The sequence below is a fragment of the Rhinopithecus bieti genome, unplaced genomic scaffold, assembly GCF_001698545.2.
Source record: "Rhinopithecus bieti isolate Rb0 unplaced genomic scaffold, ASM169854v2 scaffold_9981, whole genome shotgun sequence".
In the NCBI taxonomy this organism is placed as follows: domain Eukaryota; kingdom Metazoa; phylum Chordata; class Mammalia; order Primates; family Cercopithecidae; genus Rhinopithecus; species Rhinopithecus bieti.
The window spans coordinates 5,494,138-5,508,353 of record NW_016806838.1 but is presented as its reverse complement, the minus strand read 5'-3'; the positions used below and the strand labels follow the sequence as shown (position 1 = coordinate 5,508,353).

Sequence of the window (14,216 nt, the reverse complement as noted above, 5' to 3'; positions counted from 1 at the left end):
CTGTGTCTTCTATTTCCTCTTCCACCCCAAAGTGCAGAGTTCAGGAGTTTAAAACCAACCTCTCTGAGGATCTAGAGACACTAGGATGGGTCTAGATCTGGTTGGGTGATGACAGAGCAGGGGCCTCATGTCCTGGTCCCACCTGGGGGAAAAAGGAGAGTCATGCTCAACAAGTTGAGGAGAACCTGCCCAGCCAGCGCTGGCCTTGGCATTCTCTTTCTCTGATTTGACTCTGCTCCTGGAATCACTGCTGGTGGTGCTGGCCCTTGGGGTGTGGGGGTCTGCTAGGAACAGGGAGAAGCAGGGCTCTGCGTGTACCTCCCTGCTCAGTACCCCACTACTGCCTCATGCGTGTACACATGTATGTAACACAATGCCCTCGTGTGCCCCTCCATGGCCCTGCTGTCTCTCCCAGGTTCACCCTGGGACTCTGTCCTCCTTCTCCCACAGCCCAACTTCATAATCCCTAAGGGGCCTTTTCCCATCATATTCCTTGGAGCCAGAAGTCAGACTGGAAGCAACACCATCAGAAGCCTGACTCCCCTGCATGGAGCTGGTCAGCCAGCGCTAAAGCAGGAATTGAAGAAACTTGATTTAAGTCCCAGCCAGCCCCTTAACCAGTGGCATGACCTTGACCAAGTCATGAGCCTACCTGAGCCCTGGCCTCCTTGGCACCTAAAGTACAGAGTTGTTGGGATCAGATGCAATTTGGGTGTGCAGCACGTGCAGCTCACTTGTTGATGTGGATGTGAACAGAACAGAGGACTTCAAAAATCACTTTCTCTTGCCAGCAGTGGAGGCTAGAGCAGGGAAAGGCCTGACTCCCTTCCCCAGGGAGATAGTCTTCCGGAGTTCGCTGGCATCTCCCAAGCCTTCCTAAGCAGGTTCCCTGGGGAAGAGACCCACAGAGTCTGTGCCGTCTGCTGGAGACAGAAGGTTAAAGGGCAAAATCCTACCCTTTACCAACATAATAGCAAAACACACCCCATCAGAAATCTCCAACACCACCCATTTTGTATGGCCAGCTCTTCCCTCTGTGTGACTGTGCAGACAGAGTTATGAAAAATTTTAAATGCGGTAGGGGTTGGGGAGTACTGAAACTGGAAAGTTTCTTTTAAAAAATTACTGAAAGTGAAGAGCGAACACAGTTCTCTGGATAACTGGGGAAATGTTTGGGGTGGGGAAAGACAGAACTGTCTGTACTGATCAGGTTTCTTGGTTCTGCGTTGCACATGAGCCATGTTTTCCCATCTATATTCCACGTTCCAGTTATTCCTGTTTGTTTTGGGGAATATCCCACAGTCCTGGAAAATCCTATATCTGTTTCACAAATAAACTGGGGTGGGGAGTTGGAGGCAGGCAGAGGGCTGTTTTATCCATTTGGGCTCACTATGGGCAGAGCGCCCAGGGCCAGGGAACATATTTGAGACTTAAAAAAGGTTTTCTTGGCTCCAAACTATGAAAAGAACCTTACAAAATTAAAATTATAAGATTTTCAATTAAAATGAAATAGTCCATGGGCTATTCCTCTACCCTGAATGTGTGAACGAGGCTTTTGGGGGAGTTTCAAGGGTAACATTTTCTGGTCCCCAACAACAAATGTTCTACTTGGAGGATAAACAAGTTTGGGAAAGAGAGCCTGGCCCTTTGGGTTCCTGCTCCTTCTCAACCCCATCCTGAAAGGACTTAGAGGACAAACCAATGCCTTTCGTCTCTTTGGTGCTTTGGGGCCTTCATGTGTGCTGTGTCGTCTCACCATCCCTGCAAGGTGGATATTATTATTCCCATTGCACAGATGAGAGCCAGAGGTAGGCACTGACGTGTCAAGATGGCACAATAAAGGTTGCATAGACCTCACTCTCCCAGTTCCTAGTTCAGGGCTCAACACACCTGCCCCTTTACTGGTTCTCCATCACACAGTCGCCGTGGAAAATGGAGGCAGCGAGGCCTTGAGCATAGTGGGTGCTAAGGAAATGTCTGTTGATGAGTCAATGAGAGCATTTCATTTCCAACCTGAAAGGGTTCTGTGATAGAGAAGCAATGCTGCCCACTGGTCCTAAGTAGCCACTCTAACGCCATCTGCAAACTCGATAGGAAGTGGGGTGGGAGAGGCTCTGCGGACCACACGCTGATCCCATTCTCCTCATACCATCCGTGGCTCTCCAAGCCCCTCTGTCTTTGTCTGTCTGTCTGTTGGTCCTTGTCCCTCTGCTCTCAGTAAACAAGCCCTGGAAATGCAATCCTGGCCTTTGGGAGTAATGAGTTGACAGAGAGGAGAGAGATAAACAAGGCGAGTCAGAAGTCAGGCCTATGACAGGACTTTAGGCTGAAACAAACAGTGCTGAAGAGGGTGGCTACGTCACTTTGGAACAAGAGCAGGCGCTTGTTTCCATGCAACGAGCAGGCTGGGAGCTTGTTTAAACAGAGGCTGGGGGGTGACCTGGCTTGGCTGCCAGGCCAGGTCTGACTAGAGGGAGAGGGTCCTTAGCTGGCTGCCCCATTTCAGCCCTCGAGGCCACAGCTTCCACCTCCCTCATCCCAGCCCGATCATTGGTGAGTGACAGAGCCATACCACCTCCACGCTGTCCTTGGAGCTTTCACCAAGTCTGCAGTCTTATGCCCTATGAGGACTCTGTCTACCCTGAGGAGAAGGTGCAGGAAGTACAGTAGGCTCTGGAGCAGTCAGTCAAGCTGCAAACACACCTTCAGCCTTATTTTGCACTGGGCATCATGCTGGGCAGCTGGCATTGCTGATCCCCAGCTGCCCTTAAAGAATACCCTAGACTGTAGACACACCCGCGGCCCATCCGTCCCTTCCCTCACCAAGGCAAATGCTTCTACCACAGTGCCCCTTCCTGCATTTTTACCCTATGGGGTGGCTCTTTTCTTTGAAAGTTGCCCTTGTGTTTTATCCTAATCTGATTTCATTTGTATGAAAATGTTCTCAGTGTGGGGGTTTTCTCAGGCACCCCACAAATACCCTTAGGACACTCTCTGATAGGGGCCATGGAGCCTAGGAGAAGTGTGTGCCAGATTTGGGGAGGGGAGGTCTTGGGGGCTGGTCTGGGTGCGCTGGCCAAGTTGGGGCCAGGAGGGCCAAGCTGATGGGGTGGGGGCAGGCAGAGCCACTGGCGGCGGTGCTGAGGCCATGCCGAAAGGCGTCCTGGGCCTCTGGAGCGCGCACTCCCATTGTCCATGGGTTGTGGGGGTGACAGGTCAGCAAGGGTCACAGGAGGGTTGCCTAGAGTCTGGGAACTCCCACCACAGTTGCCGTGGCAACTGGGCCAAATCCCACCCCGTTCACATCCTGTGAGGAGATTCAAAAGGGTTGGGGGGGTTCTGCACATTAATGGGCTTTTAACTCACCCCCCTTCAAAGAAAGGGGGGGATGTCAGGCAGTTGGGGGAAGGGAGAAGAAGAATGGGAGAGGCTTTTCTTTCCTTTTCCTCCCCCATCTGGCCCTCCTCTGTCCAAGCTACTTAGAGGGATGACAGCGGGGAAGGGGAAGATTCAGAGGGTGAATTTACCCCACCCCAACACACACACACACACACACACACACACACAGAGTCAACAGTTGTCTTTCGTCTGCAGGTCCGGGGCCCATTTCTCTTCAGGACTGCTGCCTGTGTGCCCCAGATTCTACTGTTTCCTGTCTGGTCCCAGACCTTCTGCATTCTCCTTTTTCTTCTGGAGAATGAGCCCCTCCTGTGGAGGAGCCATGGCATGGAAGGAGAGTTGGGGCCTGCACTCACCAGAGGGGAGGCTTAGGGACATCACACCAGTTCATACCAGCTGCTGGGGAACACTCAGAAACTGCCCTTTTCTCCTTGGCCTGGACACAGTGAGAGGAGGGCAGGTGGGAGGTGGGAGAAGCTGGGCCAGGAGAGGGCCTTAACCATCCCCCTTGTTGTACCCCTCCCAAGTCCTTGAGAGCCGAAGACCGCCCTGTTTCCTATGTTGGAAAATTCCCCTAGGAAGGAGTAGTGCTAGGAGGGCAGAGGGCGGGACTGGATCCTGTAGGAGGGATCTGCAGACCCCTGCTTTCCTGGGACTAAAAGGAGCCAGCCCACTCTACCACCAGCAGGAGAGCCCCCAGCTTCCCTCCTAATATGGAATTCTGAAATCCCTCTTCTTCCCTCCCTCACCTCCCCTTCATGGCAGAATTCTTGTCCCTGCTGATGAGAACTGGGGATACAGAGGAGAATTTGGGGAAGGGAGGTAAATGTTCCTTCTGAGAAGGGATTTATCTTGAGGATTGAAGTGGAGAAGGCTGCATCCTAGGGTCACTTCTTCAGAGCAGAACTTGGCCTGGTACCCTCAGTGGGAGAACTGGCTTTTCCCCTGGGGTAGCACCTTTATTCTGAGAAGGCCCACTAGGAATCTCAGGACGAGAACTGCATCCCCCCTCACTATTGCCCCCATTCCAACCCTACATTGCAGAAGTGGTTAGAGTGAAGTGGCTCAGAACCCAGACCTCAGCACAGACCCATTTCCAGAGAACTCCACAGATACTGGTGGGAGGGATGTATGTCTGGTAGCCATCTCCAAATGCCACCAAGAATGGGGAAGGTGATCACGGGAACTTCTGCATCACCGCCACTTGGCCACCCACCACCACCTTGGTGATTTCACCTCCTTGCTGGAGGTCAGAGGGTTCCTTCCAGGCACTGAGGACTCCAGCTGTCCTTCACATAACACCCTGCAGAGCTGGTTTTGGCTACAGGAGCTGGATGAGCCCTGGGCTGCATCATCGCTAGAAGCAGGCAAAGGCCGGGCACTGCTGGTGCGAAGCCTGCCTGAGTTTGAGAGCAGTGGTGCAGGGAATGAAGAGAATGAAGGAGCCCTTTGAAGGATCGCAGTTCCTCATCCACGCTGTTGAGTTCAGCTGTAAATTCTCATCTCTCTGAGGCCAGAGACTAGTTCCTTGTAGAGAGGAGGCATTTTCAAGGCACTTGGTGGGGAAGGGGTCCTGAAACTGGGGCTGTATGCCCAGGATGTGAGTTGTCTCCCACCCACGTGGGCCTGTCTGTGTCTGTGCATTGCTGGTTTTCATTTTAATGGTTCTAATTTGAGAATGTGCCGATGTCATTTTTACGAGGTTGGTGTAAAAAAAATTTACAGCCTTTTCCAAAAGCTTTTTTTTTTTCCAAGGGAAAAGGTGCGGAATAACTTCGGGGTTTTATGGTCTCCTCTCCCCACCTTCCTTGTCCCCCTTCTCTGTGTAATTTCATTTTTATGTCTCTTTGCTGGAGGTTACAAAGCCTGGCTGGTCAAGAACTTTCCTCCCCCCAGGTCAGTTCCCTCAGTGGTCAGGGCCACTCATCTCTAACTCCTCCTCCTTGTACCCCTTTCTTCCATCCTCTGGTCCCTGAGGAGTTGCATTTTGAGGGGTAGATGAAGAGGTATTCCTTCTTTACTTTGAATCAGTGAGTACTTATTGGCATCCATTGTTTACCAGCAGTAAGTATCTACCCTGAAAGACAATATCATTTCGTACTCAAAATCCTTCAGCGATTTGTCAAGTATAGGATGAAATAAAAAATCATTGTCCCTGTGTAATCTGGCCCCTGCACACCTCTGGGACTTCCTCTCTTGGCCACACTGGCTTTTCAATTCATAATGCACTCAGCTTTTCCCACGGCACGGCCCTTGCACCATCTGTTCCCTCCACCTCAGATACTCTCCCTTGGAAGAGTGCCTCCTCCTGATGCTGTGTCTCCTCAGAGAGGCCTTCCCTGGCCACACACCCTAGAGCCAGCCAGCCAGCCAGGCTTTGCAGGACACTCACCACCAGCTCAGAGTTTGCACGTCTGTCTGTGTAGTGTCTGTCTCGGCCCATTAGAATGTGAGCCCCGTTAAAGCAAAGACGCTGAGTCCCCAGTACTGAGGACACTGTGAGTGCCCTGTGGGGCTTGATAACCACTCATTAAATTGTTGCTAAATTAATAGTCATGCTGTGGCTCTGGAGGTAAAGGTAATAGGCATTCCTAGGGATGCTTTTCTGGCTTGGAATGGGGTAAGGTGGGCCAGCACCCTCAAATACCCTTCTAGTCCCTTCTTTTCCTGAATCCAGCCAGTTTCCAGTGAAAATTAATTATGGAGACAATTTAGATAAGACTGAATCCCAGTTTTGCCAAAACCAGCCAGAGGCAGACAAAGGAAGTTTGGAGTTTTTTTTGGCTGCCCCTCACCACAATCCAAATTAAACCAGAATTTGCTAGTACCTCCTCCATCCTGCCCAGCCAGCGCTTGGTGTCTCTTCCCTGTGCAGAGCCCAGTTTCAGGTCTGGTACATTCAGGTTCTGCTTTTGCCACTGTGTCCCGTTGGACAAATCATTGCCCATCTCTGGATCTCTATTTCTTCATCTATCAGTGAACTAGAAAATACCTATTTTTTGACCCACTAAATTGATACTACGACCCACTGCTGGACCATGAGCAGCAATTTGAAAAATACTGTACTAGATACCCTCTAATACTTGCAGCTCTCCAGGGCTGTGGCCCGTGCTCTTCAACTGCTCATTCTCAACAGTCCTTCAAGCTCGTTTCCCTGATTATCACATCCCTGCCCTCCCGCACACACAGATAATAAGTCTGGCACCCCAACACAGATCTGGGATCCTCCAGCCTGCTCAAAGGACTGGTAAATAGCTCTACACCTGGCTTCCTGAGAGAGAATGACCCCTTTCCCACCCCTCCCACCAACCCCGAATTCCCAGAACCAGAAATGGGAGTGTGGTCCCATCCTGGAGGAGAGAGAGAGACCCCACAGCACCAAGACTTGTTTTTCTATTCATAGCAGCTCCCTGTTGCCCTCAGAGCTACAGCTTCATTCTCCACCATCCCAACCGCCCTCCCTGGATGCCATCCGTTATAAGCCATTTGTTCCTAATTGCGGAGATCCTGCTAATGACTTCTGAATGGGGGATGGGGGGAGGAGAGTTCAGCTTCATTAGCGAGACTGAGTTCTTAAGCTTGAGGGGGGATGGGGGCTGGGCTAGAAGAGGGTTTGGTTAGCAAGGCCTTCCGGGTGGCACCAGGCAAATGACCAGGAGCTGCTGGTGAAAGATCAATCATAATAGTGTTCGTCCAGGACCTACTGGGTGCCTGAGAGTGTGCTGAGTACTCCATGTACACAGTCCCACGTGTTCTTCCCAGGAACCCCATGAAGAAAGTATGGGGTTGTTCCAGTTTTGCAGAGGAAGAAATGGAGGCCCAAAGAGATGGTGACTTGCCCAAGGTTACCCAGTATATGGTGGAGCCAGAACTTGGATCCAGATCTCTCTTGAAGTCCATGCATGAATGGACAGTATGCCTCCCTTAGAGGGAAACTGGACATCATCCCCAAACCACAGAGCTGAGCATTTGGTTTTCAGTCCAAGGGGTAGAAGGAGGAAAAATATGAGGTTTGAGAGGCCAGATAGCTCCCAGTTTTCCACTCTGCCTAAGCCCCCTCTTCCTCCCTCCCCTAGGTTTTCCATAATGGCTTCTTCCTGGTATGGGTATCTGAACACCTTTCTCACCCAGGGCTGTGTTTGGATATCTCTTGTCCGTAGGGAAGGGAAACTGAGCCCACTTTTCCCCTGGAGTTTCCTTTCTTGGTCTTCTTCCTCTACCTCCACCATCTTCACTTCCCCTTCTCACTGGAGGGCTAAACACATGCAGATTAGGGAGAAGGCAGATTTGAAGGCCTCACTGGACTGTGCATGGGATCATGGAGACCCCTCAGTGGGGTGAACCCTGAGCAGTCAGAGGTGTTTGGACTCCCACTTCCTAGCTGTGGAACCTCAGGCCTCAGTTTCCTTGTCGGTAAATTAGGGACATCAATACCTGCTCCACCTCGCTCAGTGTTGTGAAGCTTCAGTTAAATGTTTGAAAAAGTGCTTTGAAAACTGCAAGGCAAATGCTAGTTGCTAAGCTTAGTGTCAGCCTGTGCCAGCCTCCCATATTCAGCCTAGACTAAAATGAATTTCGTGAGTGGGTATCGCATGTCTGCTCTGTGCTGGTGGTTGACGATGGGGGTTCACAGCTATATTTGACAACATCTGTGCTTTCAAGGAGGCCCCAGTCTGGTTGGCATATTCAAAGAAAGTGGGGCTGGGGATCTGCCAGAGTTAGAGTTAGGACCCATTATTTCCCACATCTCTCGGAGGTGGGCAGTCCAGTGGTCTCCAGGCCCCAGTGCCAGCAGGCAGTGTGAACACATCTAGTGCAGCAGCGTAGTAGATGTGACCCTCCTCGTTCGCCATGTGAACTCGCCCTTCAGATGGCGGGACTCCAGTTAGTGTTGCAGCCACCTCTGGGAAGCCTTCCCAGACTTCCCCAGGTAGAAGAAAGCCTTCTCTGAGCCCTGGCACCCACCCCCACCCCCACTTCAGGCTAACTAATTCCTAGTTCCTTATTCTTTTTTTTTTTTTTTTTTTTTTTTTTTTTTTGAGACGAAGTCTCACTCTGTTGTCGCCCAGGCTGGAGTGCAGTGGCGCCATCTCGGCTCACTGCAAGCTCCACCTCCTGGTTCACGCCATTCTCCTGCCTCAGCCTCCTTGAGTAGCTGGGACTACAGGCTCCCACCAGCATGCCTGGCTAATTTTTTGTATTTTTAGTAGGGATGGGGTTTCACCATGTTAGCCAGGATTGTCTCAATCTCCTGACCTCATGATCTGTCCGCCTCAGCCTCCCAAAGTGCTGGGATTACAGGCGTGAGCCACTGTGCCCGGCCTATCATTCTTTATATAAGAGGCTATGATCACAGAACCTGAGCTGTGAGCCCTGGGGGGCAGAGGCCATGTTCTGTTTCTCTGTATCCCCAGCCACTAACCTGGTCCCTGGCACGAAGCAGGTACTTCATAGATGTGAGACGAGTGGGTGAGTGAGGACCTACGTATGAGAAGAAATGGTGGGAAGCTGAAGGAGGGAAGCTTTGACCAGACCTAAGGTCTTACCTGGCTCTCATCTGGCCTAAAGGGGAGAGCCCTGGCCTGGGCACAAAGAAGGAAAGGGGTTGTGGGTGGGGGTGTGGGGGGAGGAAGGGCCTGTCACAGGGAGGGAGAGGTCTCAGGAATGAGATTGTAAGGCCTTGCCATTTTTTTCCTGTAAATCATGTAATTTCATGCTCCAGGGGACCACAAAGTAAGAGAGTCAATGGGGAGTGAATTCAACTCCCCTGGCCACCCCCCACCCCACCCCAGGAGACTGAGCAGGGCTCTGCCCCCAACTTCCCCCAGAAGCCCCTCCCCTGCTGCTCCCTCCTGTACCCCAGGGATATGGAGTGCTTCATCTGCCCACCCCAACCAGTGTCCCTTTTGGGTCGCCTGGGCTGGCCAGCCTCTCTGAGCCATCTTCTTCCCCTACTTTTGTCCCCTGGCCTCTGACCCCTGTACCCCCTCCACCCTGCCCTANTGGGTGGGGGTGTGGGGGGAGGAAGGGCCTGTCACAGGGAGGGAGAGGTCTCAGGAATGAGATTGTAAGGCCTTGCCATTTTTTTCCTGTAAATCATGTAATTTCATGCTCCAGGGGACCACAAAGTAAGAGAGTCAATGGGGAGTGAATTCAACTCCCCTGGCCACCCCCCACCCCACCCCAGGAGACTGAGCAGGGCTCTGCCCCAACTTCCCCAGAAGCCCCTCCCCTGCTGCTCCCTCCTGTACCCCAGGGATATGGAGTGCTTCATCTGCCCACCCCAACCAGTGTCCCTTTTGGGTCGCCTGGGCTGGCCAGCCTCTCTGAGCCATCTTCTTCCCCTACTTTTGTCCCCTGGCCTCTGACCCCTGTACCCCCTCCACCCTGCCCTACCTCCACCTTTGGAGGACAAAGAGCACTTGTCAGTAGACTGGAGGGGTTTGTAAAAGGTAGTAGAGGCAGGGGCTCCTTCCTGATGACCACCTGACTCCCTGCCCTTCCTCACCCACCCACCCGCCACCCTCCCTCCTCTTTCCACAGAGCCTTTTGACTTAGAAAGGTCAGATTTCTGCTTTCTGAAGTGAATCTAGAAGAGGAGAAACATCCTGTCTCCCTCTGGAAGCCCAGGGCACTTCTCTGGGTGTGACATCCGGGGAAGGAGGTGGCCTGTGAGGAGCACACCAATCTGAGCTCCAGGTTTGCTGCAGGACACCTTCCCGTCAATAGGCCAGTGCATATTTAGATGCCATCCTAAGATAAACTAGATTTAAAGCCTCAGGAGGCTTGGCTGTTCGCACTGATGATAAACGGGCGGGAAGGTGGATGTGTGTATATGCTTGCTACACAGTGGTCACTCGGTTTGCTTGTTGAGCGATGGGTAGTGCAGCCATATCCCACCTTAAAAGGTTTTGCCTTGAAGGTGCTTGTGGTGGGGTAGGAGAATAGGGGTCCATATGACAAAAACAAGTGAATGTGTGGACAGATTTGAAAGCGAGCCACAAGCGGGTGCATTTCGTCTAATAAGTGCGCAGGGCACAAGGCTATGTTGGGGAGAGGCTGTAGGAGGTGAGGTAGAGAATTGTTGAGAGATTAATGAGAGTTGAAGGGAGTGAACACTTCCCGAATGCAGACTGGATGCCAAACATTGGTCCTTTAATCCTCCTAGTAATTTGGAGATGGGTAGTTTCCCAGTTTTGCAGATAAGGAGACATAAGGAGACTGAAGTGCAGAGAACTGGAATAACTTGCCTAGGGTCATAGCTGGCAGGCCGCACAGCTGGGATTCAAACCCAGGACTGCCTAAGGTTGAAGCCCTGTGTCAAGGGCTTGGATGCACCTGCACTGACTCCCAAAGGGGTCTTGAGCAATCTGGAAGCAGATAAGTTTTTGTGCTCCTGAAATGTGGATTCAGAACTTGCCTTCAAACCTCCCGCTGAACCAGAGTGAGGACATAGAGGGCTTGACTGGCCTCATAGATAAGTTCCTGGGCCCTCCTGACCCCTCACTCCTACCAGACGTCTCACTTTACCTCCCAGGCCCCTCCTACTCCTTGACTGTCACACTGACCCACTAGAGCGATTCCTCCAGCAATCTCCATATGCGTTTCACTCCTGTGACCCCTCTGGCTCAGTTCAGTCTAAGCCACTGTGGCCACCAAGCCCACAGCACGATGGTCCATGCATCTCTGCTGATAGTGCACCTTTCAGAACTTGATCTAATTCCTCCAGCACCATGCATGTTCAATCCTTGAACTCAGAAAGTCGCATAGTACTCAGACCTTGTGCCACTGACCCCAGGGCTCTTCCCTCATCCTCCCAAATGTGTGCTTTTTTAGCCCCCAGACTGACCACCCAGTAAGGCAGTTGGCCTTGGAGCCAGGCTTCCTGGGCTCAAATCCTGGCTCTGATGCTGCCTAGCTGTGTGATCTTGGGTAAGTTACTTAACCTCCTAGAGACTCAGTTTCCTCATCTGCAAAATGGGGCAATAATCCCTACCTCACAGCCTTACAGAGGAAGATTAAATAAGCTCTTGCCTGTACAGTGCCTGACCCATAGTAGATGCTCAACAAATAGTACTGATTTACTAATGCCCTGAGTCCACCACCTTTATTTTCCTCTAGAGTCCCTTTTTGACCATGGGCCCTTCCATTTGCTGCCCCCGTTGAGTCCTAACAAAACTTCACTGGGTCCCAGGCTGAGTCTGTAGAGGCTCTGATCCCTGAACCCCCGACAGCTCTTCTCAGTGACTCCTACTGCCCTTATCCCAAGCCCTTATGGACCCATGACCCTGTGACCCCCAAGACCTTCCATCTTATCCTGAGCTCCTTCTCCTTACTGCCCCAAACACTCCCTAATCTCTGGATCCCACCCAGCCTCCCAGGCCATTGCTGACTCAGCCCCTGTCTTGCAGGCTCTCCAGGTGGCCCGGCAGTTCCTGCTGCAGCAGGCCTCAGGCCTGAGCTCCCCAGGGAACAATGACAGCAAACAGTCTGCCTCTGCTGTGCAGGTGAGGAGGAGAGCACCCTGCTGGCTCTGGGTTGGGCTGGAGAGTGGGCCTGGCACAGAGGGAGGGCAAGGACCCATTGGAGAACTGCTCTTGCCAGTTCCAACACCAAAAAGTGGGCAGCTTTTCAAAGGAAATACAGTCACTGCAGGGTTAGGGCAAAAAGACTTCCACTTTCTCTTGTCTCCACCTGATCAGCCAGACCTTCTGCTAGCTTAGCCTCTTTATCCCTGTCACTCAAAGTTTGTCTGCAGCTCTCCCTGTCTCTTTGTACCTCTCTCACTGTTTCTTCTCCCCTGCCTCTTCCCTTTAGGGTCTCTCTCGGTCACTTCTCATGTTTCTGCATCCCTGTGGGTCACTCCCTCTGTCCCTTTCTGTTCCTGTGTCTGGGTCTCGGCTCCTCCCAGTCGATCTCTGTTGCTGCAGTCACGTCACGAAGTTCCCCCTTCTCTTATCCTCCCCCCTTATCCCTCATCTACCAACTCTCTCGCAGTCTCTCCATGCTTCCTGTCTCTTGATGTCTCTCTGTCTCTTTTGTTTTCCTTTGCACAATCTGCCCTTTTTTCCCCTTCTCCCTTCCCCCCAGCTTGCCAGCCCATCTGGCTGGCTGGGGGAGGGGAGATCTGTGGGGGTGGGCGGGGGTGGGGGAGGCAGGCCTTCTGTTTACCTTTTGTGTCACAAAGAACTTGGGAGAATTGCAGTCTGAGTCCGGGTTGGGTCACTACTCGGGCAGCCGCTCCCCTCCCCCTCTGCCCAGCAGCCGGGCATCCATGCTCCCCCCACCCCTCCCCCAGCAGAGGGAGGCTCAGAATTGGGGAAAGGATTAAGCCAGGCTTTGAAAGGAAGTTTATCTAGGGGAAGAAGGGTGAGCATGGTTGGTCCTGAGCTGGAGGTGCTCTGAATTCTGGGGCTGGGTGCTGAGGGAAGTGAGGAGGAGGGTGGGGTGGGTGCAGGGTGCTCAGAGAAGGACCCAGGATCAGGCTTTGTCCTGGGTGGAGATTCCAGTGCTCTGACAAAGTCTGGATTTTATGTAAAACAAGTTTATGTTTGGAAAAAGTTCAAGGTGCCCAACAGATGTGCAGCCTTAGCAGTAACGCTCTTTTAAAATTCTTGACCCTAAGGAGACAACCCTCAAAGGGGAGGAGCTGGGCAAAGATCAGGGCGTGGCCTGGGGTGGAGGAGGGGAAGACACTATCTGGAAAGTCAATAAAGAGAGGAAGAGAAAGATCTCATCAGGTTGAGATCTAAAAGATTCTCATACCCATGCTGGTCAGGATTGGGTCTCTTTAAATTAATGACCCCCACATACACTCCTAGGTTTTGAAGTGTTTCTCGGGCTTCCACTCTGAATCCTCCCTGCCCTGGGCCCAGCTTAGAACAGGAAGGAGTAGGCTGGGCAACAGCAAACATTCCCCCAAACCAGAAAGGGGCTGCTGACCCAGGGGCAGGAGGGAAGGAGCTTGATGGTAGTGGGAGGGACTGGAGTCAGACGTCCAGAAGGACTGCTCAGCTGGGGATTAAGGGTCACAGATCTGAAATGATTGAGAGATGAAGGAAGAATGTGGAATCTTCCTTAGGAAACTCCCTCCCTCCAAAATAAGAGAGGCCTAGAGGTTTCAGGGTCAGAGAGACAGATAAGATGATCTTTTTCTCAGGCCTTCTCTCTCCTTGTCTCATTACTTCCAAAAATTGATTCATTCATTCATTCATTCATTCAACAAATACTTACTGAGTACACCCCAAACTAACAACTGACATTTACAGAGTGTTTACAATGAAGTGTAGACACTGAGCACTTTACAGCTATCTAATTTATCCTCACAGTTCTATGGGAGAGGTGCTATTCTAGCCCCATCTTGCAGATGAGGAAACTGAGGCCCAGAGAGGTTATGAAACTTGTCCAAAGTTATACAACGAATAAAGGACAGAGTGAGGCATTTGAACCCAATAGCTCCAGAACTCACACTGTTTTTTTTTTTTTTTTGAGATGGAGTCTCACTCTTGTTGCCCAGGCTGGAGAGCAATGGCATGATTTCGGCTCACTGCAACCTCCGCTTCCCGGGTTCAAGCAGTTATCCTGCTTCAACCTCCCGAGTAGCTGGGATTACAGGCATGCACCACCACGCCCACCTAATTTTGTATTTTTAGTAGAGTTGTATTTTTAGTAGGTTTTAGTAGCGTTGTATTTTTAGGATTTCTCCATGTTGATCAGGCTGGTCTCAAACTCCCAACCTCAGGTGATCTGCCCGCCTCTGCCTCCCAAAGTGCTGGGATTACAGGCATGAGCCATCGTGCCCAGCCAGTAGAACTCAC

At 51.7% G+C, this 14,216-nt stretch overlaps 1 protein-coding gene across 5 annotated transcripts in view; it reads left to right on the top strand.

The window, feature by feature from the left end:
- FOXP4 (forkhead box P4) overlaps nt 1-14,216 on the top strand; it is a 52,881-nt gene that overhangs the window by 15,656 nt on the left and 23,009 nt on the right. For all 5 annotated transcript variants that reach the window (XM_017878285.1, XM_017878283.1, XM_017878287.1 and 2 more), the window contains exon 3: nt 11,811-11,906. In XM_017878285.1, coding sequence (XP_017733774.1) covers nt 11,811-11,906 — 96 coding nt within the window. The remainder of the gene's footprint in view (nt 1-11,810; nt 11,907-14,216) is intronic.